Consider the following 26,944-nt stretch of genomic DNA (forward strand, 5'->3'; position numbering starts at 1 on the left):
GAGGGACAGCAAACCGAGCAGAGGGAGTGTTGAAGTGGACTGTGGTTGGTAGGCCCTTTCAGCAAGGCCGTTACACTTTGGCAAGGTACCTTACCTACCTAAATGATCACAGCAATCATTTTCCTGGTAGGCCACTGACGTGGTTGATTCGTTCCATGATTATCTCCCTCTCGCACTGAGCTTTATAGCCCGACACCCCCCTGAGCAGAAAAAGAGTTCCACATCCACATGCAAGTCAACCACCACACAAGTCATCACAACTAGGTCAAAAACGCATGCAAATAGAGTATCTAATGCCAAGTCGCTATCCTTTCCATTTCTATACATTGTTTTCAATATCTGGGGGATTTGGTACACCCAACGGTTGATAGATTCCTGGCTCAATGACGCCAAGTTTTCCTCTGAAGGTTTGGGACGTGGAACTGTTTTTTTGCTCAGGGGGTGCCCGAGTCTTTAGCGAGACGGCGCAGGGCGCTTGCGGGCCCGGAGACACGGGGCCCGAAGTGGAGCGGGACCGGAGAGCGGCACCGGCTGTCAGTCTTGCGGGTGCTTGATGCACGAAAGGGATCCTCGTCGAATCGACAACCGCTCTGCATACGATTACCTGTACATCCATATCATACCGCAGACGGACGCCCGTAAGAATTCCAATTACCAGCTCGTGGTGGCGGCCCTGCTGGGCGTCCCTGATGGTGGTAAGGGTGACAGGTCCGAAACCACTGCTGGGCGCCGGCTGGCTCTCGAGATCAGTCTCATCATTGTTCCAGAAGGTGATTTCAAAAGAAGACTACTGGGGACACACCGAAGCTCATGGAATGGTACCTGGTTCACGTACAAGCAGAGCTGGATTGTGCGGTTACTGTTGCAGGCAGAAAAGGATCAGGGGTTTAGGGTTGTGGGGCGTCGGCTCGGATCAACTCTATGGCACTCAGACTGGTCATTTGGGGCTTCAAATACGTGGATCAATGCCTTCTTTTCTTACTTGTATCCTTCTATGACATCCGAGTCGACGCCTCGTCGGCGTCGCACGATGACACGGTCAAGATCTGGGATTGTCCACAACCGCTTGAATTGTGGCCGTGGGTGGGTGATGTGCACTTGAGTCTTCGAGGGCATGCCGTCTGTGTTGGCAGACCAATGTCGGAGTCAAATTTCCTGCTGTCAAGTTCCGTAAACCATCTGCCAGATGCTATACTTGAGCCAAAAGTCAGTTACCAGTATCTTAAGAGGCAGGGTTAGATAGACCTGACTACGTCAGCGCGTAAAAGCGAACTAAGCAGAGTCATTGCTTCTAACCCTTGAGCGCTAAGAAACTAAACACTTCTGGACAACTAGGATCCCAAGACTAAGCAAGTGCCGCACTAAGCTAGCTGAACTATATATCTAGGAAAGAGAAATAGAGGGGTTGGGGTGGTAGATATAGGCATAGGGCAAGGAAAAAGGAGGAATCCAACAAAGTACACCACGACGCAGCTGCCCCGCCTAAGGGAGGTGCTTCGTGAAGTAAACATTCTTCCTCTCCATGGCTGATATCCACCAGAAACCTTTTCCACTCCTCTCTGTCGTGACTCGCTCATTTCCTTTGGTGTCTACAAAGGTGAGCTTCGACGAAAACCTATGCTTCTTTATCGTGACCTTCGTGCGTTGGACTACAGGTCCAACCACGGTCCGATTGTCATCGTCGCTGTAGTCTCGATGCCTCCGCCCCGGGGAACCCCTTGTGCCACCGCCCACTGTTTTCGTTTTCCTCTGTGTTCGTCTTCTTCCTCCTCCGCCCCCTCCTTCTCCTCCGAGTTCTCCTCACCATACTCAGAGTGCTCCTCGTCTTCTTCGCGCCCTGCTTCTTCCTCTCCCCCAGGGAAAGGGCTGGCAGCTTGGCTGAAGTACGGCATATCCTGGCCGGTGCTTGTGCCCGGTAGGTCCAAGTAACCCAGACTGCTGTTGCCAATCTCGCCTTCCAAGGCAGCAACCAGTGGCTGGCCGGCACCCCATGGCCCGTTCCCTCCAGGGGTTTCGGGGTTGGGGGTCTTAGAAAGAAGGGCGCCTCGGTCCAGCCGCCTTTTCTTCGCACCCGTCGTGTTGTGGACGTAGTATCCTTCCTTTGCAAGCCGCCAGGAGTCCAAATCGGGATACCAGTAGTCGATGTGGTTGTCACCGTTCGCAGCCATCATCGCCAGACACCACAGAGCAAGCCTGATAGTGAGCCTCCCTCGTCCATGCGCATCCCAGGGCGCCAGGGCGTATTCCGGATCCTGGTACTCCCACTCCAGTGGTTCGTCGTCGAGGTAGGACGAGCCGGCCGACGCCATAGACTCGTCAGAAGGCCGTCTTTGGTGTGTTGTCGCCATGGCTCGCCGGGCACGGCCAGCAGCTAGACCAGGACCGACTTCGCAGCGGGTGATCCTCAGAGCGACGAAGACTGTGTCGGTAATGATGAATCCGTACCGCGAATGGTTGAAGGCCATATAGGTGACAATCTGCGCCATGACGTTTTGCCATTCTCCGTAGTTTCCCTGTTCACCAACCATGGTAGGCCGCCATTTGGCGTCGACCTTGGTGTCTCCTGGAAGCACAGCACGCCTCCCTTCTGCGGTGGTGCGAATTTAGGGGCCGTTTTTGGCCGAGGCGCTGAGCTGTTGCCTAGGCGGCTAGGTGTGCGGCTCGCCTGGGCCCACATCTCGCCCTCTGAGTGTCGGATCTGCTCGCGATCGTGTGCAAGCTGGAGGCAAGCCAATCGATAACGAGAAGAAATCGACAGCGTTCTTGCACCCGGCTTCCCTTGTGCTTTTGGTGTTTCAAATGCACCGTACCCCGGAGGAATGCTCATCGCTGGACGAATCTACGGGGCGGACGGCCCCGCCCATCCCACCATCGGCAATTTTCTTTTCCAACAGAGATCAAGCCGGAACCTAGTTCCAAGACCTCCACGAGGCGGGCTGCGAACCATTGATGCGAAGCTGTGGCGCTTACTACATGTGCTGTCGGTTACCAACCGTTGGCTCTCGATGGACTCTGTATGAAGCAGCCTCACGAAACCGACGCTACCGCCTTGACAGAAGGGGGGTGTCGACAGTGACGTGGCCGTCGATCCGCGATGAACCCTCTGTTCCGTAGTGTTTCGCCGTTCCGCCTGGTACCTTCGTGGATGAGAGCTTCCACACTGGACATACCCCACCGCTTGCGCCTGCCCATCCTCAATCCGCTTTGCGGGATGGCTGGGTGCGCGGCCATCTTGTAGTTCTATAAGCAAGGATCCTTCATGCTCCCCGTGCAGTAGGCTGGAGGTCAAGTTTACCTTTACGTCTCTGTCAGATGTCGCTCTTCCTCTGCGAATAACACGCTTTGACAATGGTCACCCTCCTCGACGCCCTCACAAGGCAAAATGTGGACGTGAACTCAGACGCAAGTTCACGCAACTGCCCTAGGGCCTAACACAGTCATCCAGACAAACATCCACCCCACCGACTGGCGGGAATGGGAAGGCTTCAACTATGACACTCTCACCCAAATCTTCCGGCGCCAGCTTAGCCAGGAATACCGCGGCGAACGGCAGCCAAGGCCACTGTTCAACGACCTGTGCACCTTCAACGAGGACACCTTGGAGGACCTACTCCGGAGGGTTGTTACCCCCCTTGTCAGCTACGCCCTGGAAGACCAACTAGGCTCCTGCCACTACGGCCGCGGAACTCGGTGCAACGTTGGCATGTACAAGCCCGACTGGTCCGTGGTGTCAAACCTGCGCGTTGATGAGACCGGGCACTACCTGAATTCTAGTGGTCGAACAAGCCGAGATGCATGTGAGGCAGAGCGAGACGGGCGGGTGATGTGGGGCCCTCGTGACTGCTTCAGTGCACCTGCTAGCAGTTGCCTGCCTGGACCAAGGCAGCTTTCTTCACTCAAATCGTGGGATTCCATTTGGAAAGACGGTCTCACGCTTGCTCTTCGCACCCTCAGGCTCACTCAACTCGCTTCCCTCATTCCCCTCATGTCGTCGGATTACGTCGAGGCGCGGGTGGCCTTGCAGCGTAGAGTGCGACGCCGACGGCCATGGCTGGACGCGGCACAAACACCGTTCCGCGACGACGCGCCGATGGTTGGGCCGCCCGGGACGACTGCCGCAGACTTCGAGATGCCCCGGTTGCGGCGCTGCCCTTTCAACTTGGACAGTATGGTCTGGGAAGCCTGCGTGGGCGGCGGCGTGGATGGCTATGTTTGGAAAGTCCGCTTCGGAGCCCAGGGGCCTTTTGTGTGGAAGGTGGTAACTGGTACAAAGTCTCCCTGGCCCAAGAGAAACTGGCTTCGCTCATCAACCATCGCTTGCGTCCAGTTCTGGGATGCCGAGCCCGTCGACTTTCCCACTTACTATGTCCCGCAGCGAGAATGCCAGAATGCCGCCCTCCCCCAGATGATGCAAACCGCGGTGGACCAGACGGCCGCAGCCTCTCGTCCCATCTTGGTCAACGCTAAGCCGATAACTTGGGACGACGCGGTCGCCAACCTCGCCGCCTTTTCTGACGAGGCGCGTCTGAAGCAGCTGTCGCCAGCCGATCACGGCTCAGTGCCGCCTCCAGGGCTCCGACAATTATCGACCATGCCACGTATGAAGAGATGCTACGGCTGGCTAACCATCCCTGGCAAGGTATTCCAGGAGCTGCACTGGTCACTCCGGCCGCCCCCGGTTCAGGTGCACAGGATCAAACGTTACCTAGCACCTGACCAGGAATACATCGCTATTGTCTACGAGTATGTCGAGGAAGGCAAAAACGACCCAGACACAATCCAGAAGGCGATGGATTTCTTTTGGCTTGCCGGATCCAGCCGCACCTTCTCGCCCCTCCTAGAGAACTGGAAAAGCGGAGTGCTCGTGGATTTGTCCGACATCGTTCCTCCCCGCGGATATGGCTGGCAAGAAGGACTCTACCAAGACGGATCAGGGTCGGCATATATCCTGATAAAACAACGTTCTGAGCTGCAAGGCGCTGTCGCACTTGGACATAGCAGGCCGATACCCTCCGCCGGACGGCCACGGGCATCGCCGCAGCCTCCGCCATCCATTAATGTCAACGCAGGCTCCGATTGACAGTTCCCGACTCCGCGCTCGTTTGTACTTGATGATCGGGTCAAGGAAGATCTCCTGGAAAACGTCCGCGAGTTTCTCGACCAGTTTCTCGAGAACAGCACCACGGTCCATACAGGCGGTTTGTGGATGACGATATCTACAACTTCGACGAGACTCGCCAACTGGTATCAAGAATGTAACCTCCCGGCCGACTGGCGTATCGCAACCACCGATAACGGCTGGGCAACCAATGCCGTAGGCCTTGATTGGATCAAGCACTTCGACTTCCATACAGCACCTCGTACGAAGGGCAAATACCGGTTGTTGATCCTTGACGGCCACGAGACCCACCACTCGACCGAATTCGAGCTCTACTGCCAGGAGCATCAGATCATCACACTCTGCATGCGTCCGCACTCTTCCCACATCCTCCAGCCACTCAATGTCGGCTGCTTTGGGCCGCTAAAGCAAGCGTACGGTCGCCAAACTTATTTGTTCTACCTCGATTTTCCACCAAACTCCAAGTGCACCGATGCAGCAAAAGCTACTATCACATTCTCAACCGTGTGGCTAGCCATCAATTACAACCGAACCTGATAGCCAACTAGCCATCAGTCGGTATACCAGCCGGGTAGCGCTCACCGACAACCTCAAACTTGGCCAGGACATGGTCAATAGCCTTGAGGTCCCCCTCCATCAGCTCGACATGGACACCGTTCTCGCGCACCCTCGCCTCGGTCGTCGCGCCGGGGATGGGGATAAAAGTCGGCATGTTCGGCTTCTTTGACAGGCTCTGAATCCACCCGAGAGCGAGCTGCGCGGGGGTGCAGCCCTTCTGCTTGGCCAGGGTCTCGAGCTGTTTCACGAGCTCAAGGTTGATGGCGAAGTTCTCGGGCTGGAACCGTGGGTAGTAGCGCCTCAGATCGCCTTGGGGGAGATCGTCGAGGGACTTGAACAGGCCGCCGAGCATGCCTTGACCAATGGGGGAATAGCTAGGTTGGGGGGTTAGTCTCATTATCTTGGCTAAGAAGCGGGGGGAAGAGAAGGGGTGTCTTACGCGACAATAGGGATGTTCAGCTCGGCACAGGCGGCGGCGACGCCATTCTCCAGGACATGCGTGTTCCACAGACTGACTTCGACCTCGACAGCCACAATCTTTGTGATGGCAGCCGCACGACGGATAGTCGGAGCTGCGACTTCGCTGAGCGCGATTCCGCCAATGATGCCCTTATTCACGTACCCCTCCTCGAGGAACTTGAGCGTCGTCTCGAGCGGGATCTTGGGGTCGACGCGCGAGCACTCGAAAATGTCGATCCTGTGCGTGCCGTCGAGATCGGCGAGGATCTTGTCGATGCTCTTCCTGATGCCCTCGGGCGAGCCGTCGGGCGACATGGTGGCGAAGTCGAAGGCGCCCTTGACGCTGAGCACGATCTTGTCCGCATCCTCTGGGTAACGGCGGAGGTAGTTGGCCAGCAGTGTTTGGGAGTTGCGCTCGGGGGTGCCGTAGTGGTCCCCCCCGTTCCAGAAGGTCATGCCCGACTCGATGGCGGCGCGCATGGCGCCGATGGCTTGCTCGTCCGAGATCGGAGGTACGCGGGTGGCGAGGCCCATGAGGCCGAAGCCGGTTGAGCCGATTTGTTTGCCGACGAGGGAAGGCATTGTGGGGAGAGTCTGGTGGTGTTGGAGGGGTATGTGGTGTTCGGTCTTGTCGATTGGCGTTGAGCGTGCGATGATGTTCTTCTAAAATGTTCTCAAGCTCATGGCGGCAAGCTCATTTATGTATGCGAACCTCTGGATAGAATCTGCAAACACCGAGGGTGCCATCGTGCCGGTCGTCGTCATGTATGCGCTCAGGCTTGTAGGCTGGCCTGTAAGTTGTGAAGAAGTCATTCCTGAAGCGGTCACACTTCTCAAGTTCTGAGCCTGCCTGTTTCCACGTTTAGATAATGAATGTCTTGGCATGGTAGCAAGCGAGGCACTACTTCCTTTGACAGTCCGTTTGTGGAAGTAAGTCTCGTTGGGCCCGGTGTTTTTTGCCCGGCCTAATTGGCCGTGCCCGGGACAACCCCGCAATGACAGGTCTTTCTCAGTACGGATATACTGTGTACGGTGACCAGACGGCAGCCTCCAACACGTGTTCCTGCCGGAGATTAGGTAGGGAGATCATTATGTCCGCAAAACCCAGTATGACCATGATGGAGCCATACTTGTCGTCTTCATGTGATACCTATGTAATCCAGGTACAATACATGTTACTCCACCTCTACGCCATCCTCAAGGCCGAATACCAGAACCGCTCCGCCTCCAGGTCATGTAGCGACGTGATCCAAGGGAAGTGCATAATTCGACGATGCGCATCTTCCCAATCCCGAATAAACCCGTCTCGAGCGGTCTCTAGGATTTTTGTAAGCAGCCAGCTCTCCTCCCGTTCGGGCAGCACGGACACGCCACCGACAAACAAAAGCCAGAGCCTGACATCCGGATCCACGTCTTCCAAGCCGGCGGCCACGACGGCCTTGAGGTGCTCTCCGACAAGCTCGTACTGCATAAGGCGACGTCGACCGATCTGGAAGAACAAAGTCGTCGTCAACGCCGTCAGGGCGATGTGGCAGATCGAGTCGAGCCGGCTGCGCAAGAGCGGGACGCCCACGGGTTGGAAGCGGACAAGCCGGTACCCGAACGAGGCGATCGTCTCTTGTAGCATGTGGGGGTCCATCCGGTACCCCTGGGTGAAGAATGCTGTGACGTTGCAGACGTCGAGGAGAATCTGCTGGAGGAAGGGATTTAGGTGCCTGAACGTCCGATAACACCCCAAGCTGGCAAAGCTCGCTGTTCCGACAAAACCGCAAGACGCCATGTGCGAGGAGATGGCGACCATTTCATCCCGGTAAAAGACTGGTGGCGTGCCGAAGTGAAGCGTCACATCTAAATCAGTCCTACAAGCCCAGTGTGTTAGATGGCACAGTTGGACTCCGTTCCAAACATGGGGGTGACTTACTTGCACACCTTGGCCAAGAGCTTCAGGTTGGGCTCCAGGTCTACTATCCCTCCGCGCAGTTCTGTCATCTTCTGTAGCCCCCTTAGATGCACCAATGCCCTGTCCTTGGCTCCGTTTAGGAGTTCATGGACTATCATGAAGTTGACAACATAGATGTTTGCATCACACGTTGCTTCGTGTGTGTCTAGGCTCTGGTTCACCAGCACGACTGCTTGCGTAAGGTGTGACACAATGTCCGAGTTTACTACGTCCCTGCCGAAGAAGTACCGATTCAAAGTCCCCATCAATGCCATGGTGCAGTGATATGCTGGAAGATGTTAATCGTTAAGACCGACTGGCGAGGATAAGACGGTGACTATACCAGCCTGGTTACTGAAGAGCACGCTCAACCAGTGATTGACATGTTCGGGAGTAAAACAGAGCGCTGGGGGGTTAAGGCACTCCGTGACTTCGGACAAGACTAGTCTGTGTAAGTAGCTGGCCACGCCCAGTTTGCCTCCCCCCCCCACATCATCCAATGCCTCGGGGGGCCACTTACATTGCCTAATGACATGCTGACTCTGCGGTGTAGCATTGGTTTGGAGATGCATTGGTATGATGAAATCTTCCCCGATTGTGTACAACAACACTGGCGAGATCGGTAGAAGGAAGTCTTGCATATACTGGTCGTCCTGCGGATTTGAATCTATTGACGTTGCGCAGTCCAGGTCGTGTATTCTGGGCCGAGATTGCTTCGCCTTCTTCGTGCGACGGTTGTAATGCTTCTTACCCACATTCTTCCCTTTCATGGCATGGCTGCGCGCCTTCCTCCGCGTGCCAGCGTCAGTCTTCGTTGCATCAATGAACAAGAAGGCCGTCGACATGGTCGACTCTCTTCCAATGTCGCTCCGTGTGTCTTAGGGTGCAGGAGGAGCGTTTGAGAGATAAGCTTAATAGTGAGTTCAGACATAGTTCACCTAACCATCATTCGACTACCCGCCACTTCCCTCTTGTTAGATAGCCGTTTGTTGATCCCGTAGATTCTCGACAAAGTCGCCGTCAGCGCTAGCCGGGAGCCCCTACTAGCTTAGCGGCGGCCCGTAATCTAGCTAATCAGAGACCGCCTTTTCAACTCCCGTCTGGTGCTCCTGATCGGCGCTATCGAAAGCCACCAACCAGACTACACGATGGATGCGATTTCCCACTAAAAAGGAGGGATCCCTGTCCACCTATGGGCCCGGCTAGCGCTGACCGACCCGCCTATTCGGACTCCCCTCTTGGGATATTTGGAACCCCTCTTTTCCGATTCGGATGGCCGCCGCAGAGTCAAGCCACACCAAATTCAACCTCACCTTTGCGCTCACCTCTTGAGTCTCGAGCCAGTTCTACGCACCTAGTGCGACACAATCCTCCGACCATCAATGGCCTCATCTTCCTAATACGGTAATGCTCGCATATAGCCGTAGGTACGGGGGTTGTGACGAAACCTCGGCAGTCCTGCCTTTGAAAGGGTTCGCCGGTTGAAGGTAGTCTGGTCGGGTTATAGGTCTCGGTAAAGCCAAGGGGTTTATAACAATGCTAGTCGCAATGTCTATATAGTAGATAAAGGCTACTGCTTATATTACTTACTAAGAAAGCTAGTGATCTGAATAAATAATAGAATGGTAGAACTATATATAGCTTCCTCCCCTAGGTATCTATATACCTGGTTCTGCTGGCTCGATGGTATCGAACATCGATCCTATAGATCCGTCCTGGCTCGACGGGATCGAACCTCGATCCCTTCGATCCTCTTCTGATCGGTCCGTCTGGAACCATAATGATTGGACGCGGGCACCGCCCGCGGACATGCAGGTCGGCCCCACCGGCCTCTGCAGGTTAATTCATGACACGGCAGTCTTCAAGCTATAGAGAAGAGAGACCAGGTCCAATACAATATACGTGATCATCCAGTGTCGTGACACCGTTGACATGGTTGTAAGTGTCATAGAGGATGGCAGCTTGTAAAGGAGTACAGATCGAATTGGTAACGTAACAGTGCCCGTCGTTTGATGTCATGGTGTGTTTGTTAACTTCGTTATAGCGGAGATTGCAGCGAAAGCCACGTGGTATTCAAGGGGGGTAGGGTGCTTTTTCCCCTAAGGTAACTGATGGAAATGAGCACACCTCTCCGCCAGGAAGTCGAAGCATACCGAGGTGAATTGTCCAGGTTGAGTTGAGACACGGGGCTGGCTACCGTCCCATCACATCCACCGGCAGGTCATGAATCTGAACGCCGCCACCGCATATGGGATCAGGATGTCAGGTCTGTAACTGGTTGCATTCAAGACAAGTCTACGGGGTAAACACCGCGGATACAATCTATGGTCGTCCCAAGCAGAGGCCCGCCATCGGCCTCCCTGAGACGGGCTAACCTCACTTTCTCAAATACAGGTTGCCCACACAAGATATCCCCATATCATACGCTCTTATCACTACCTCGTGATACCATATTTACAGCTCCCGGCAACTCAGTCGGCTCTCGCAGTCCATCCAGCTCAGTGCGCTGCTCTTGGCAAGGCAATTCTTTGGGATAGGGGTGAATTTCCGGCTGCGAAGAAAATTGACATGGGTTGTATGGTTGATTTTGTTGTTGCCCCTGGACCTTGTTCCGGTACAACTTCCATAGCAAATAAGCGATGAGGCCGAGGAGGATCGCGCTGACGGAGATGCCAACCCCGATGCCCGCTTGCGCGGCCGACGACAATCCGGACAGGTGAGCTTGACCGGAACCACCCGGCGCGGTCTGGGCTGGCGGCGGCGCCGAAGGACTGGTTGCGGTGTTTGCGGCGATCGTGGACATCTGCATGGCTGTAGTCGATGTTGTGGACGTGGAAAAGGAAGACGTAGTCACTGCTGTTGCCGGCGAGAGAGGCTTCGCGACGACGAATTGGGACTTTGTGTTGTCCCAAGTTGCCCATACTTCAGGATTCGAGGGCAACAGTTCGAACCGCCCAAGGCCCGTGTTGCAGCAGTCGACTGTACCGTCGCAACAGAACGATGTGTCCCTTCGAGTTACGTTGGCGCAGGATATCAGGTCGGGCCCGATGTTTGGAGCTGTCCCAGAGGCATGGTCAGTATCTCAGCACAATTTTGGGCTGAGTGACGGCCGAAGAAGAGCCAAACTCAACTTACTCAGATAACAGTAGAGCGGGCAATCGAGCGATCCCCAGGACTGATCCGTACACGAGTCTCTGATTATGTTCTCCTTTGGTCCCTTACATGATCTGTTGGAGAGGCACATGGCGCCTGGCCCCCTCCACAGCAGGGGCTATTCTCTGCATCGGGATCGCAGGGGAACTCATCAACCGCCTCATCGGTGTTAGGGTGGTAGCACCGTCTTACGGCAGTAGCTGGGTTAAACAAGAGCAAAAGAGAAAGATAGCGAAGGATCTTGGGCACTTTTGGTTTGGCACGACGCGCAGCGGCCATCTGGATGAGGGTTCCGCCGCCTGAGCACACTGCACAGGCTATTCTGCGTCTAGAGACCGGTGAAGGGGAAACAAAGAACATGGAAAGGTAAGTAGTCAGGAAAGAAAGGACCAATTGCACTATCTACCTAAACGAGCAATATCATTTCTTAACCGAAACGCAACCTCGCGAGGTCTGGATATTGGCGGCAAATGGTTGCACATGGTTGGTTCAACAATCGCCCAACGACGCATCACAGTTACATCCGCGCTCTTGACCCGTTAGTCCCCCTCCCCTGTGCCAGAAAAAAAAGGCCGTATGCGACTTCTCGATAACCCGTTCCAGGAGTAACCTGGCGAGCTTTAGACGTGAGGCGATGCCCAAGCGGTAAGAGTCAGACTCATTTTTCCACTCCAAACGTAATTCTTTCCATTCTTGCTGATCTCGGAAACAAAATATATCTGCGTATTGAGTGAGGGTGATGTTACAAACGTGCACTAGAAGCTCGGAAAGTGTCTGCTTGTCCAATTCCAGAGACTGGACCTTATCCCAGATGAAGCGTCAGATGTTCAGGTTCATCGATGCCGCCTCGAGGATAAACTCATGCTCCCGCTTGACGATCACTTCATACCTTGTCCGAAAATCATTCGGCCCTGGCCCCTCTTTCTGGTAATCGTCATCAATGTAGGGGATTCTGAGGTCTGCGGAAAGCTGGCCAGATTCGAACAGCTGCTCACAAAATCGGGGCAGTTCATAACACTCGCCCCTAGCATTCTCTTTGTCTCCCTCAGACAGCGTACCAAGTAGCAAAGTGATCGATGCCAAATGGCGCTCGAGGCTGCAGTAATACTTATGAGGCACTATATTCTTGCCGCTATCATCGATATATTGTACAGTTGGGGCAATTCGCAACAACCGGCAGCGCGCCAGGCGCGCTGCGGCAAACCTCTGGCAAAGATGCCATTCTGAGATCTTTTTTTTTCTCCAGTATCGTTAAGCCTTCCACCGTGTCGGTTAGGAAGTCGCGGGCAGTCCGGTGGACGAAGTCGAACGGCGCCGCCGATATATACAAGTGTTCCTCAGCATAAGGAATCAGGTCGCAATACTCCTTGCCATACCAAAGCTGCAGCAAAGAGAGGTGACTGCTTTCCGGAATCGGGTTGATTTGGAGGAGACCAGCGCATCGGATTTCGATGTCCCGCATTTTTTTTCTTGCATGATGCACGACTCAACTAGCGATGCCGCGAATCCGGGCTCGTACGGGTTGCAGTATCGAATTCGGCTGGCCATCCCGGCCGTTGTGGCAATCACCAGACTCAAGCGATCATCACATATTTCTTTGATAGCCAAATGGAAAGTATAGGGCAGCCCGCTCTTGATGCTCGGGACGCTCACTGTCACCGTTTGCCCTGGCCCACATTTCGGCGTACAGTTTGGTGAGTTCGCTGGGCAGACTGTCGATTCGGTGTTGCACATCGGTAAGGATCTCGCCTTGCCAGAGAGCCTCCATGACCATTTTTGTCGTCAGAGAGACCCAGAGAAAGACTCACTAGGCCTTGCTGACAAGCTCGGTTACGAGCCAGTCTCGGATCCCGCGGGGAGTCGGTGGCTTCTCGAAACTGAAATTGACATGGTGCCCTTTTGCACTGCGCGCGTACAGTTCCGGACCCCAGGAAATGGAAATTTTGTATTGAGGCGGGAGAATAATAGTATCTTTAGCGTGTCGGTGAAGGTTGGTATAGTTGAGATGCCCCAGGCGTAGCTGTGGGCAGGCCGTGAGTTTCTCCCCTATCAGAGGCTCCCGACGAGCACCAAGGCACCGCTTAACCTTCCCTTGGAGCCCCTGGGGCCGCGTCAGGGCGTCGACGACATTCAGAAGCGCAAGGGTGCCGTCCGCTCGAAGCACCTCGTCCAGCCCGTCCAAAAAAAAAAAAAAAAGAACCATCTATTTGAAGTACCCGCACCAAGCCAACAGGGATGTGACGCCTCCAAGGAAAGATAAACAAATGCTCGACTAATACCATCGGATCGTCTTAGCATGTGTGTTCCTGCCTGTAGAGCAGTGTAGACTACGAGGGAGACCGTCGGTATGCGGATTGGGGGATTAACTAGACTATCTGCAATAGTTCAGGGACCATCACTTTGATAATAGATATGTACGAGGATCGAAGCGTCTATGGTAGCCTTGGCGTAGGCAATAGGGTGGCTGCTCGACCGCGAAAGAAAACTTAAAAGGATGCGCAGAGGTCGAGTCGCTTCCAAGCAAACGGATCGTTAGCCTTATTTCTTTACATGTCATCATTTACTGATGCAGAAGCTCGCGCCAGAATGTTTATTTACTATTTACCATCCCTCAAAGCATGACGAAACATATGCGTCCCTATGCCTAATGCTGCCAGTAGGTTCGTCGTCAGCCGTGGTCAGCCGGGATGGGCTCACCACAGTAGACGCACACCGTACCCCACCCTGCCTTCGGTTGTGTTTATGCCGCACACTGGCGACTCGGAACTGACATCTAGGAGCAGGTTGCAGCGATTGACTCGCATGCATTTCCGGGGCGGAGGTGTGGCATGGACTTCGCATGTGGCGTAAAAAGGGGCTTCGCTCCAATGACAACAGCGTCCTCATGAGACATGCCATTTCGGCCTCAACCCTCCTGAGCACCGACTATCGCGGCCGCGGCTGTCTTCTTCTTTCTCCCCCCGAGCAACCAGAATGCGGTTGCACCAATTAGCGCGCCAGCTGGGATGGCTGGCACCGCCATGCCAGCAACTATCCCCGTGGAGAGCCACGATGATGCCGGCGAGCTTGCCCGTGAAACCCGAGTCCAGGCCGATTTCGTCGCCGGGCACGACCAGCAGCTCGTTGGGCAGGCGGACAGAGAAAGCGGAGTCAAACCTAATGGTCACCTCGCCATCCTATCTCTATGAGGAATCGTGACAGGTGTGGGTTCTTGGGTGCAACTCCGGTTGTTCGACCTATCTGTCGAACAACGGTCCATCTTTTCGGTGGTGTTACCCAATGGTCAATTCCACCCACTTCTGTGATAATCCATGGATAGGATGGGAATTGTTACCTACATAGTTGGGCCTGGGTCGAGATGGGGACAGGGGAAGATTTCCCAAGCTTCTACGCGAGCCTCATCCTAGGGACCAACCATCCGGGCATGAAGGCTAACCACTGCGGAGGGGTCCCAACTGATGCTTCGACGCTTCGTCTGAGGTTGTCGTTGGGCAGAGTCACAATTATAGATTGGAACGGCAAGCGGGGACGGCATACCAGCGGCGGCCTTGGAGCAGGCACGCGAGAAGGCCCCATAAGCACGCAGAGGCGGGAGAAGCACTGAAGTCCAGGGGCGCGAGATGCAAACGAATGGCCCGGCTGTCCGCTTGGACCAGCGCTGGCGACGTGGGCGAGCAGTCGCTTCTCTGTGGGGCTGTTGGGTCACCCCAGCGCCCCTGCCGACGATACAGCAATGACAAATGACAGGATGGGCGAATCACGATGGAGTGTCACACCGCACTAAACTTCAAAGTTGCTTAGAGGCGGCAATGATGGCGCTGCTGGACGCCTCCAAATTTTGCCGCTTACGCGCTTATTTACCCTAGCAGGCGACCACTGTTCGAACAAGGGCCTGGGGTAACATCTGCATGCAGGGTTGCCGCCCTGCCACCAACAGCGTTTCAACGTACCACAGTATATCTGTTCCAAGATTCGTCCGGCGCTTCATGTCCCCCTTTTCTCTTCAACTTTTCTGTAGTTCCACTCTTTCGGCAACTTGCCTTTTGGACCACGGGCTGCGATACCCTCAGAGGCGGAGATGGGCAACTTCCAACACTTTAACATGAGGGCCTTCGGTCATATCATCTTACTCCTGACCTTCTTCCATGTTTGTGTGGCCAAGAACAAGTGCTATTACCCAAATGGAGTGCAATCAGACAGCGATTTCCCCTGCGACCCCAACGCTGAGCAGAGCCCGTGTTGCGGCGGAAGCTTTGGGTCCGTTTGTCTCACCAACAAGCTGTGCAGGGGCCCAGATGGGAATCTGATCAGGGGATCATGTACGGCCCAGGACTGGAGCGCTCCCGAATGCGCCCATTACTGCCTAGGTAAGCACTGTCACAATCAATCAATGCGGCCCGGAGTCCACGGTTGTTACTTTGTATAATGATTGCTTCAGTGGCGTTGACAAGAGCGACCAGGCGCAACCCGCGGCGGAACCGATCTCATCTCATGCCAAAACGTCACCGGAACCGACACACTCTTCTGCTGCGACCCTGGCCGAGCCTTCTGCTGTAACGACGGCGTGGCCCGGTTCGAGGTGCTCCCCTCCAAACCACAAATCCTGGCGACCTGGGACATGAGCGCGAGCCAGTTCGTGGTGGTCCTCAAGACAGCGTCTCCATCTTCATCCCTCTCCGTGTCAACAACACTCGCAACAACAACATGGACCCAAGGGCCCCCAGCCTCCACCTCGTCAGGAGCTGCTGACCAGTCCACCGGCCAAACACAGCAGACGACCTCGAGCGGTAGCAGTGGTGGCCTCCCTGTAGCCGCGCAAGCAGGCATCGGCGCCGGGGTGGCGGTCCTCGCGATCTCGCTCGGGATCATCGCCTTTCTGCTCTGGAAACTGCGCCAGAGGAACAAGCTGGAGAAGGGAGCAGCTGCCCATCATCCAGCAGGAGGACCTCGACTGTACGAGCCCGGGGATAGGACACTCGGTGGTGAGCCATGGCATTATCCTGCCAGTGGCAGTGGCGAGGGTGTTGCTGCTGCTGGTCTTGTTGGGGTGACGGCGGAGATGCCCGAGAAAGAACCTCAAGAGATGCAAGGGTGGGATCCTCATAACCCTGCGTACGGGTACGGCTCAAATCTGCAGCCGGGAGGAAGGGATGCAGTGGCTAGGGCTGAGTTACCAGTCTCTCCTCGGGATCGGGCCTTCTGAGCTGGTGATGGATGGCGAAACTATTAGGCGGTAATTACTAAGAGTTCTTGTGCTCGAAACAATAGAATAAAATGAAAATGGGATCTCCCTGGCAACGACAGGGCCGTTCATCTTTACGGACGTGTTGATGCATGTATTTCAGAAATGCCACGGGCGTAGAGTATACGGGGGATGAGATGAGTTCGTTGGCGGAGCCGCTCTTGATTGGGGATGTGTTGCCGATAGATAGTTTCGGGTGGCTACCGCATGAGAATACGCATGTTAAAACTTAACGGGGATCCGATGACCTTGGTCCAGCATTTGTTTATCGCTAGCTGAAGGGCAGGGCATCCGGGTTGACGCTGTGCAAGGTCCTTGTAATCTTTGCACGGTTAGGACTAGTACAATACAATATACCACGCACCTATGTACCTTGTACACAGTACATTGAGTACACTTCGTTCAATTGCTTGCACCGTGACATTCTTCGTAATCAACCGCAATTTAAGATAATCAGTCCCAAACAGATGATCCTCAGCTACGGTACATATTCAGATAGCGCCACCTCTGTTTTGGAGTTCAATCATGGAATTGAGACGTTTTACGTTTGAGTTCGGAGAGCCGTCCGCCCAAGGTGCCACCTTCCGTCTCCAGCTCCATGCGCCATGCCTAGATCTAAGTCGGACCCCCCCCCCATTTGGACCACCCCAGATTCGGACCGCTTGGCAAATCTTAGCCCGCAAACCCACCCATCTTATTCAACACCGTATATCGCAGTCTATTTAACCCACCACAATACAGGAAACCTCTGATTCTGCACTTTCTGACCCGCTCTCTTCAGCCATAGAGTCATCTATACGGCCGGACTCAATCTGCGCCTGGTGGATCTGTTCAATCGAAGCGAACACGCTGTTCGGATCAAGAACTACCTTCTTCCTCCTCGACGGCTGGGCTGCTTCCAACTATGCCTTCAGAGCTTCGTTTTCCTGTCGTAAACGAGCCAATTCGAAGTCCTTCTTGTCAAAAGCCTTCTCAACCTTCTTGAATAAAAGCCTGTGTATAGGGAGGTCTTGTTTCCGGATGGCCAGGCTGTTCAGTTGACCACGTAAATCTGACTTCTTCTATGGTATGCTGAGGAATGCGTTAGCGGCTATTGTCAAAGATTGGGAGGGTTGAACAGGTGCTGGGGTTTGTATATAAGCTATCTGTTCGTCAATCCCGGCTGTGTTGTTCGAATTTTCCAATAGAAGCCGGCTCATCAGAGGTTTGGCTATATTGACCGGCCATAACCCGGATGCCCTCCACCCTACTTTGATGTTATAGGCTATAATAGCTTCTTTATAAGCTTCCACGATATATCTGATCATCATCTGCTTGCCTAGCACCGTCGATTCGGACCAAGAGGTCAACTTATTAAGGAGTTTCCGGTATATATGCTTTAGGGGGGAGAACACTAATAAATCCAATGGCTGAAGAACGTAGGAAGTATAGGGAGGTAAAAAGAGCAACTGGATATTGTTAATGTAGCATTCCTATATGAAGTCGTCGGTTCTATGGCTATTATGGCCGTCCAGTATCAACAGCTTTCTCTGGGAGGGGTCCTGTAGCCGGGTCTGGGGGATGAACACCTCTTTAAGCCATTCTAATGCAACTACTCTGTTTATCCAACCTATAGCGGTTGTAGCCTACTTCCACTCCTTTATTTCCTCCTTTTTAAGTGGGAACTATTGTTGTTAAAGGCTCTTCCCCCTGAAGATAACAGCTAGTGGGAGCACTACCCCTGTCGCTAAGACACACTCAAGAAAAGAAGTCCAGGCTCGCGAACCAGGGACTTTCCGTTGAACTGCACGCGTTCGAGAGCTCCCAACCACCAAGCCGTTAGTTCCCTGGCCTTCTATGATGCCGAATTCGTCAAAGTTCCAACGGTTGGCTGGTAGGATATCCTTGATGGCCGGGATACTCAGTTGCGGCCACCAACTGCGGATGACTGAGTCAGTAGCCCCATTGATGCGGACCGAATCTATCTTACGGGCTCGCTGGGTTCGAAGGACTGGGTTCCTACGAAGAAACCGAGTCATCCAGCCCTTTCCGACAGTCGTACGGCTGGTTCCTTGTGCCTGTAGAACTCGGCTGGCAAACTCCCTGATCTACGCATAGGTTGGTAGAACACTAAGGGCGACCTGGGTCAAGACCCATTGTGTAAGGAGGTCTTCCTATATCCGGCTCAGAGTCTATTGCGGTTCGGCTGCAATAGAATGAGTCTGGTGGCCGTTAAGTCGGTTCCGGAGAGTAGTCTTCGGGATGCCGAACTCCCGGGAGATAGACCGCATTGAGGAGCCACCGCGATGATATTTTGTAACGGCATCTTGTAAGTCTTGTTCCGTATAGTCCATTGGGCATTGACAGTGCTGTATGCAAAAGATGAGCGTTCTTGACCTCGAATTGACTGAGTTGTAGTGAGTTGAAATGGTTAGGTTGAAAGAGCGGTGTGGACTGCCAAGTGGTCCGAATCTGGGGTGGTCCAAATGGGGGGGTCCGACTTAACCTATGCCAAACAAGCTGCAATTCCCACATGCAGAGGACCCGCTAGCTCCGGTTTAACTTACAGATGACCCCAACCAGGCAACAACTCCCTCACCTTACCAACCTGTCGAATACGGAGTGCATCCCTACCTACCTACACTAATCTCCTTCCCCTCAATCGGCACGATCGTTCACTAGGAACGGATCCGTAGACCCGCTGAAAGTACACGCCGTTGTCAGGGACATCACCGCAACGATTTTCCAGTGGAATAGAATAAATTGTGAGTATATACCTTCCGTCTTTCTACGAAATCATAGTCAAAGTGTGACGAAACCCTAGGCAGTCCTGCCTCTGAAAGGGTTCTCCGGTCGAAGGTATCTGTTAGTCGGACTATAGGTCTCGGTGAAGCTAAAAAGGTTTATAATAATACAATTCACAATGTCTACACTGTAGGTAACGTGGTTGATAAGCGAATGCTCCAGAGAAGCGAATGCTCTACTCCACCGCGCCTACATAACACCTCCTCCCCGCATACATTTTCTTTGCAACCCAACATGCATCTAAAAGACGACGAACGCCAGATAATCTTAGCCCTCCAAGCTCTTGAGAAAGACTCCACTTTGAGCCTAAGAGCTGCAGCTAAGATCTATGCGGTTTATTATACTAAGCTAAGCTGTCGTAGGCGTTATATATAATCACGATGCAATATTCCGGCCAATTCGTGGAAGTTGATTAATTTAGAAGAATCGGCCATTATTTAATATATCCTCGACCTGGATTGCAAAGGATTTCCTCCCTGTTTGTCTGGTATAGAAGATATAGCAAATCGACTATTTATCGAATACGATACCAGACGTATCGGTATGTATTAGGTATATAACTTTGTCAAACGGTACCCCGAGCTTACTATGCGTTTCAATTGGAAATACGACTACTAGAGGGCCAAATACGAAGACCCAGAAATTATTCGGGGCTAGTTTACGCTTATATGGAATATAATTACGAAGTACGACATCTAGGAGGTAGATATCTACAACTTCGACAAGACTGGGTTTCTAATAGGCGTTATTGCAACCTTAATAGTTGTTATAAGCTCCGAATAGCGTAGTAGGGCAAAGTCAAAGCAGCCTAGCAATTGGGAGTGGGCAACAGTGATCTAGGGTATTAATATAACTAGCTAGGTAGTCCTACCATTTATTATCGTCAAGGGCAAATATTACCTCTCCTCTTAGTATAAGAATAGCCTATTGCCGAAGGACTAGGTTATCGCGATATCTAAGAATAGTTGGACGACTAACGAGAGAGGTCTTGAATAGATTTAATATTTTGATAAGTATACTAGAGCTTGTACAACCAGGGTTTATCGCCTCCTTATCCTCGACGGCCATAATAGCTACCACTCAACCAACTTCGAGGTCTACTATAAAGAGAATAATATTTTACGCTCTATATACCTCCGCACTTATTTTCACGGGGCCAATGTTGGGAGTATGATATTGCAATTGTGGTTGCACGGGGAAAGGAAGATGGGAGACGCAGTGGTGCAGGGAAGTCCCTATGAGCGGCCACTGCGCACAGACCGCATCTGTGGACCCGATCAGGGCTCCACATCCCTCGTGCTCTACTCTAACCCTAACCCTACATGGCACGGGTTATGCCCGTGACACTTATCCTATATACTCTAGCCACTCGATGTTAGATGTTTTAGCCTGCTTAAGACAGCATATAGCAAGCAGATCGAGGGGATAATATAGGTAAGCATAATCTATATTACCAAGAACGACCTTATTCCTATGTTCTATACGGCTTTCTAGGCTGCTATAACGCCTGAAAATATTCGAGGAGGTTTTCGAAGTGCTAGACTTATTCCTTTTAATCCCGAGAAAGTGATCTCCCAGCTCAACATCCGTCTGAAGATACTAATACCCTCGAACTCCTACCCTAGTAGTACCTATACCTAGGTTTCCAAGACCCTAAACAACCTAGCTGAAACCTCCTTATAGTCCGCTCTTATCAAGAATCGAATTGCCCGGCATTAAAATAGCTCTCTAACCGAGATTTTAAGAGCAGTTGATGTCCTTATAAAAGGGACGTCTAAAGTTATATATTAATTGGCATTGTTAAGAGCAGAGAAGTAAAGCCTCCAAGCAGCAAATAAGGCACTAAGCAAGCGTCGGAGGGCTAAAAAACAACGGCTCTAACAAGAAGGATTGCTTACTATATAAGATACAAAGGACCTATAGGGTTAGAGAGAGGTTAAGGTGCAGATAAAGGAGGAAATATAGGCGGGTAGTAGTCGGAAGCCGAGGGTCGAGACGCGTGCGCAGCGTTATAGCACCTGCGGCGAACCTGGTTACAATGCGCGTACCTGTCAGATAGTTGTAGAAATGTCTGAGGAAGATGATTCCGAGTAGTTTCATCTATTTGAAGCGGTTTTGGTGGGATTGATATACAGTTTGTTATATAGGTACAACTTTGTGGAGCATCTACTTGTCTGGAGCATGCGCTTATCAACCACGTTATCTATTATAGTATACTAGATAGGCTATTACACTATAAACTTGTAGATAGCTTAGCTATTAACCATATTATCTTATGCTTCCTTTGTAATAGCCATGTCAGAGAGCAGGTCCAGCTTGCTATAGAGATATATATATTCTACTACAGTATAAGCACAGCCAATCTAGTACTAAAGCCAAGAGAACCTGCCCTGGTACTGACAGAGCAGTGCTTAGAGAGTCTTTTTAGTAGGGAGATCATGGTGCTAGAAGCAATACAGCATGCTTGCCTTGTCTTCTACGTCTAGCACTTAATTGCTCATAATCGCGCATGCATTAAGCTCCTGCGTGATAGCGGGAAGTTCGGGGCTCCCATGCAATTCGGTTCCAAATCCGTTATGCCGTCTAATACTCTGGATGAGGCACTAGAGCGTCATCTCGGAAACACCTGAAGAGATATCAGGTACTGCCTAGCCGCATATAGCCGCCTCGTTCTGAGCGGCATCCGCCTCTAGGCTGCCGACCGCCGCCTGGATTGTTGACATGGCGCAGTTTGAGCAGGTGCGTAGCACTTGAAGTCTTAAACTCGTCAAAATGGTATGACCGAGGGAATGACGGAATTGGGGATCATGTATGTGCTTGCTGCAACTCCTGCGAGTGGTACAAAGACGGTGATGGATTTTGGGTCCAATTGTTGGTGGCAGGTGCGATCCTTTTCAAGTTGGTATTATGCAGAGGGTGCCGTCACATGTTTCCAAACCAGAGATGATAATGTACTTGCATGGATAATGCGGTGGTCCAATACAACCTACAATTACATCAATATTTGTACATGTATAATACAAGTGTCTAGTTCATATACAGTAAGGTACCACATCCATTATAGAAAGTAAGGGAAAGGCAGCTATGTAATTCTCCATATATAATACGAATGTGTAATCTAAGCACATGAAGCCGAGCCAACAGCGGGTCGGACGATGTTGCGGCCTTTTGTCCGGCCCGTTGGCTTATCAAATATGTCAGACACCCAATTCATCTCAATAATTCCGCTTATCCAAGGTACTTGGGGATCTAGACGGGCTTTTCTGGTCCAGCCGGACTTTTCTGAAGCCTGGTCCTGACCGCTCAGTAATGCGAGATTTCGAACATGCTTAGTCTCATGATGCCGGCGGCTGAAGTGAGTACCATCATCTGTTGCCCCTACAAACTGTCAAACCTTTTAGCAGTGCTTTATAATAAAAGCCCATACTATTCCATAGTGCTTCCCCCAGGAGCACGAGTTACATAACAACGGCTATAAGCTATGATAGAAATAAGAATGACAACGCTATGAATACTAGTAGTAGGCGGTTATAAAAGACCCTAAGAATAATACTTCTCCACTTGACAGCCAGCTTCTCGTCATCATATAGCTGATGTTAGATACCCATACAGATATATATATTCGCCTACAGATTACGGCACGCCTGCCCCCCCAACGCTCAAGTTCTATAGGATAAAGTTCGCAGTAGAAATACCGTTTCCAGAGGCGATGCTGTCGCATGTATCAGCGGCTCTGATATAGGTAAACCTCTTATAGTTATTTACTATCCCCAACTGCGTCGGCATCGGTATGATGATGCCATTGCCCTATATAGTAGTCGTTGGGGTTGGTATGCCTCTAATGACGCTGATACAAGCGTAGGTGTCTGCTTGCAGTGATTGGCAGTCTTTAGCTAGGTTGTTCTAAAGCTTAACCTACTGGCTTCCTAGGACTCCGTTCTAGAAGGCGATGCTATTATAGGTATTGCTAGCCTTGACGTAGTAAAACTTATTATAGTAGTCGACTATTCCGGGCTATATCAGGGTTAGGGTAGTGATCCTATTGCTAGGTGCTATCTTTGTTAGTATAGGACTGCTTCTGATCAGCCTAACATAGGTATACTAGGTAGCAGATAGAATAGATTAGTAAGTGTCACTAATATATAGAAAGAGGCTTCTTGATATAAATAGCACTACTTACGGTAGAAGCCCAGAGAACAGTACAGTTAGTTTTTACGGCAGGATTATATTAGAGGAACTACGCCGTCATAATAGAATAGAGAGCTGCAATATCTATATATATTGTCACGGGGGCTGTCGTTCAAGGCCAGAGTTAAGCCTTTAGTGGTAAACTGACTATATTGCAAGAATATTGAACTTGTAGGAGGAAAGAAATCCTCGAGACTGCAAGGTAGGCTTTAGATACAGGATGCGAGTAGGTCTGAGCTTGCATGCATGATGTAATGGAACATACATAATGAATCATCACTTGATATAATGAATTATTATACATATAAATGATATTATCATCATGATTAGTGCGTTGCACCATTATATATATCTAGTCCTTTTAGACAAAGTAGAACCTATTGCAGTTTATAGCTATACCAGTCTATATTGAGACTGGCGTCGTCACGCTATTGCTAGGACCGGCGGTATTAGTAGTGCCAAGCGCTGGACTTATCATAGTCCCAGTCGAGGGCGGAGAGGCTAGGGCCATAGTTACCTCTTCAGAAGCTTCAACATAGTATCTCTTTCCTATAACAAAGTTTTTGCAAGTAGGTGTAATAGAGAGATCTTAACTAAGATGAGCTTAGCATCAGGTCCTTGGGTCCTTAGGGGGTTATAAGGGCCCTCCCCCATCTTAAGAAGTTTCCTAGTAAGATCCTCTAGGTGTCTAGCATTAGCGTGCAAGATATGTTCCTGTCATTGTCCCACCAATAAGTATAGTACTTGGTAGTATTCGGGTCGTGTAGATAAGCTGGCGTTTTGCCTCGAACCGTTTTGAGTATAGTCAAGTGGATACTGAGAATCGGCCCTAGAACCAGAAATAAGAACGCGAAGGTGAAGAGACGCATTTCATACCGTGCACTATACTTAAAGGCGAAGAAGTGCAGGTGCCTATATATGGCGACATATTTTCTCATGAATCTCCCTAGTGAATCAAATACTAGTAGATATGCCAAACATCGATACTATAAGGAATGCCACCCTGCTCTACACGTTCTATGCTCAATTGTTAGTCTTCTAGGCGTTATATCCATATATAAACTCGTCGCGCTATACCTTCAGGCTAGGATTCTAATCTAGGTAGACGTTTCGCTGTACCCCTAACTCCCCACGTAGTAGCTGTATTGCTATAAACTCACTTTCTAACTGCTAATAGAACTGATGGAAAGTTGCTACCATAGATGCTCTAAGGTCATCTAATACGACATGGGTCTCGGAAGTGACCCGGAAATGCTTTAGCAAAGGCATACGTCCGGACTAGATTAGGAAGCCGTTCTGCTATAGACTGCAACTCTATACCTGGTCTATTACGCCATAGTATCTTTAAGAAACAAGGAAAAGGTTGCTCTGTCGCATGCCGCCGCACATCGGCTGTGTCTTAAACATCGACCGGAGATTACCTACCTACCTCTTTTGGTGCAAGCCTGAACACGGGGGTCTTGGAATGTGAGATCGTGTAACGTAGGGTATTAGGCAGCGGTAACATGCAAGGAAGTTGCTTTGAAGCCTTTGATCAGAAAACCTATATTATATTAGCTATTCTAGACATTCTCCTTAGAGTTCAACCTACTCCAAAAACTAGATGGAGTTCCCCTAGGAAATAGAATGCCATCCCAGTGGATGCTGTAGCTATATAGTCCGGTCGCAATATCTGAAGCTGGAAGACTTGCAATAGCAGCATCATCCACGCACGACAAGATCGATAGACCTCGGCTTACTTTGTACAAAGAGCTTTCGACGGGGAGATACAAGACAGGAATCGTGAACCCGATTCGCGGTTTGTGTAGCATAGAGCATACCGTCTGCAAAGTGTGTACCTTACCTTTACGCCTTAGTCATTCTCCCCCTGTCCATCGATTTGCGATCGATTTAAGTGGATCCAATATTGCCCCACTTCCCGTCGGATGATCTGCCTTGCATCAGCGGGGTAGCCCCAGTTTTATCCGCCGCTCGGGACAGGGGCGAAGACCTTGAGACACGCTTGCAGTTGCATCACAAGCATAACCTCGTTATCTTGCCATTGTGCCGTTTGTTCAAGGAGCGGAGGCGGCACCAACCGGAATCGAGACAACCGGGAATGTTACCTACTTCGGATCGGAATCTCAGGTTGGGAAGGTCACAGTCTTGGGCGATAACAACAAGACAGACTTCAAATGATGTCGTGTTGCTACTTGCTCCAAGAGAGGCACAACTGATTTTGACTAGTACTTTCTCGGATGCTGGCCCACGGAGATACATTCAATGATTCAATGACTTTTCTGTTGCAGCTCATATACTATACACAGAGATCCTTACTTAGAGACCCTCACTCCTCACTGTTACTCCGCTGCCGACGCCACCCCCCGGTTTGCACATCAGCACGACAGGTTCTTTGCGAGTCGCTCAGCCCTTTCCGCCGTTCTAATGGCTGCCTTGTGATAAGATCGAATCTCGCCCTTAGTAAGGAGCCGACCGCCTTCCATGATTCCGTCCTCGTTCGGAATGTTGTCGGCCAAATAGACGTCCTCCTCCCACCGGGCGATTCTCTCCGCAATATTGGACTGCGACGGGTTCGCCTCGATAGTTGCCTCGAGATCGAGCTCCCTCGCCTTTGGCGCGCCTGGAAGAACCAGCTCCCAGGTCTTGAAGTTAACCTTCCGGTCCCCCGTAAATTCGTCGGCGCTTTCCATGGCAGGCATACGAAAGGACTCGTAGTCGATTTTGCGCATGATGGTGACCATCTCAATGGCCTTGATGGCATTCAAAGCGGCTGCGCGAAGATCCTTATTGCTAGGGCCAGGTTTGGTAGCATCCCCCACCGCCGACGCAAGGCCTAGCACCATTGAGGTATAGCCGCTTGCGCCTGGGAGGATGCCTGCCGGGTTCGGCCACCGAGTCGGCACGTGTTTGTTGGCGAAGGGCGTAACAGCAAGTCGATCATCAGCAAGGGCACATGAGTCGGGACCTTTGCTGGAGACTGTCTCAACATGGTCGTATGCGGGACAGGACAGACCCTTCGCCTATCCCGCTCGGCCCTTCGGACACCCCCTTATCCGAGGTTGATATCACTTGACGGTTCAGTTTGTGCATCGCCAATCCACTTCGCAGCAAGCCATGGTACAGGAAACTACCCTAGTAGTGCTGGGATTCGGTTCATCTCGTCACCATGTTCGCCGTATTAGGTAGGTCCTAAGTACTAGTAGTTGGCTAATCCATTGTCTTGGAAAAGGGACAGGCACTCAAGGCGTCGGCCAAGTTGCCAAGGAGCACCAATCCACCCAAGATATACGGAGTAACATTACATGATACATGATGCGTTCAACAGGTAGGCCAAGGTGAAGGGGCCGAGCATCACCATCGAGATCCCGCTTTTGGACCGGGCCAGTTACGACCGATGATCCAAGGATACTACCGTTCAAGGAATCATCCAGGGGCATCAGACACCGGAATGGGCCAGAAGGGGAGCCTTGGCTAGATGGTACTACCTCATGGTACTCCAGGT

The 26,944-nt window shown here is 51.8% G+C and overlaps 7 protein-coding genes across 7 annotated transcripts; 2 read left to right on the forward strand and 5 right to left on the reverse strand.

Annotated features, from left to right (window-relative positions):
* Positions 1-1,295: 1,295 nt before the first annotated feature.
* On the reverse strand, positions 1,296-2,786 carry B0T15DRAFT_537917 (uncharacterized protein). The gene has a single exon (XM_062869651.1). It carries the CDS (start codon positions 2,526-2,528, stop codon positions 1,650-1,652), a length of 879 nt encoding a protein of 292 aa, XP_062720661.1. The 5' UTR covers positions 2,529-2,786; the 3' UTR covers positions 1,296-1,649.
* A 1,109-nt stretch (positions 2,787-3,895) lies between these two features.
* B0T15DRAFT_537918 (uncharacterized protein) lies at positions 3,896-5,231 on the forward strand. The gene has a single exon (XM_062869652.1). It carries the CDS (start codon positions 3,986-3,988, stop codon positions 5,078-5,080), a length of 1,095 nt encoding a protein of 364 aa, XP_062720662.1. The 5' UTR covers positions 3,896-3,985; the 3' UTR covers positions 5,081-5,231.
* A 2-nt stretch (positions 5,232-5,233) lies between these two features.
* Positions 5,234-7,155, reverse strand: B0T15DRAFT_537919 (NADP-dependent oxidoreductase domain-containing protein). The gene is made up of 2 exons (XM_062869653.1): positions 6,117-7,155; positions 5,234-6,051 (listed from the first exon to the last, which is right to left on the reverse strand). The coding sequence occupies exons 1-2, from the start codon at positions 6,716-6,718 to the stop codon at positions 5,664-5,666; spliced, it is 990 nt and encodes a 329-aa protein (XP_062720663.1). The 5' UTR covers positions 6,719-7,155; the 3' UTR covers positions 5,234-5,663.
* On the reverse strand, positions 7,139-9,094 carry B0T15DRAFT_537921 (uncharacterized protein). Its single transcript, XM_062869654.1, has 4 exons — positions 8,596-9,094; positions 8,419-8,517; positions 8,058-8,364; positions 7,139-7,995 (listed from the first exon to the last, which is right to left on the reverse strand). Exons 1-4 carry the CDS (start codon positions 8,918-8,920, stop codon positions 7,323-7,325), a joined length of 1,404 nt encoding a protein of 467 aa, XP_062720664.1. The 5' UTR covers positions 8,921-9,094; the 3' UTR covers positions 7,139-7,322.
* Positions 9,095-10,336: 1,242 nt separating this feature from the next.
* Positions 10,337-11,680, reverse strand: B0T15DRAFT_255170 (uncharacterized protein). The gene is made up of 2 exons (XM_062863234.1): positions 11,211-11,680; positions 10,337-11,132 (listed from the first exon to the last, which is right to left on the reverse strand). The coding sequence occupies exons 1-2, from the start codon at positions 11,317-11,319 to the stop codon at positions 10,495-10,497; spliced, it is 747 nt and encodes a 248-aa protein (XP_062720665.1). The 5' UTR covers positions 11,320-11,680; the 3' UTR covers positions 10,337-10,494.
* Positions 11,681-15,330: 3,650 nt separating this feature from the next.
* B0T15DRAFT_400636 (uncharacterized protein) lies at positions 15,331-16,431 on the forward strand (the record flags this gene model as incomplete). The annotated part of the gene is made up of 2 exons (XM_062865073.1): positions 15,331-15,595; positions 15,689-16,431. 2 exons carry the CDS (start codon positions 15,331-15,333, stop codon positions 16,429-16,431), a joined length of 1,008 nt encoding a protein of 335 aa, XP_062720666.1.
* A 9,386-nt stretch (positions 16,432-25,817) lies between these two features.
* On the reverse strand, positions 25,818-26,285 carry B0T15DRAFT_512975 (uncharacterized protein; the record flags this gene model as incomplete). Its single annotated transcript, XM_062868015.1, has 1 exon — positions 25,818-26,285. One exon carries the CDS (start codon positions 26,283-26,285, stop codon positions 25,818-25,820), a length of 468 nt encoding a protein of 155 aa, XP_062720667.1.
* Positions 26,286-26,944: the final 659 nt, after the last annotated feature.

This window comes from Chaetomium strumarium (assembly GCF_033439665.1).
Source record: "Chaetomium strumarium strain CBS 333.67 chromosome Unknown B0T15scaffold_5, whole genome shotgun sequence".
Classification (NCBI taxonomy): Eukaryota; Fungi; Ascomycota; class Sordariomycetes; order Sordariales; family Chaetomiaceae; genus Chaetomium; species Chaetomium strumarium.

Coding starts and splice junctions, on each gene's coding strand:
- B0T15DRAFT_537918 (XM_062869652.1), top strand. CDS start 3,986: ATGTCGTCGGATTACGTCGAGGCGCGGGTGGCCTTGCAGCGTAGAGTG.
- B0T15DRAFT_255170 (XM_062863234.1), bottom strand. CDS start 11,319: ATGTGCCTCTCCAACAGATCATGTAAGGGACCAAAGGAGAACATAATC. Junction 11,133..11,210: donor CCCGCTCTACTGTTATCTGA/GTAAGTTGAGTT, acceptor CCTCTGGGACAG/CTCCAAACATCGGGCCCGAC.
- B0T15DRAFT_537921 (XM_062869654.1), bottom strand. CDS start 8,920: ATGTCGACGGCCTTCTTGTTCATTGATGCAACGAAGACTGACGCTGGC. Junction 8,365..8,418: donor GCTCTTCAGTAACCAGGCTG/GTATAGTCACCG, acceptor AACATCTTCCAG/CATATCACTGCACCATGGCA. Junction 7,996..8,057: donor CTCTTGGCCAAGGTGTGCAA/GTAAGTCACCCC, acceptor CTGGGCTTGTAG/GACTGATTTAGATGTGACGC.
- B0T15DRAFT_537917 (XM_062869651.1), bottom strand. CDS start 2,528: ATGGTTGGTGAACAGGGAAACTACGGAGAATGGCAAAACGTCATGGCG.
- B0T15DRAFT_537919 (XM_062869653.1), bottom strand. CDS start 6,718: ATGCCTTCCCTCGTCGGCAAACAAATCGGCTCAACCGGCTTCGGCCTC. Junction 6,052..6,116: donor CTGAACATCCCTATTGTCGC/GTAAGACACCCC, acceptor CCCCCAACCTAG/CTATTCCCCCATTGGTCAAG.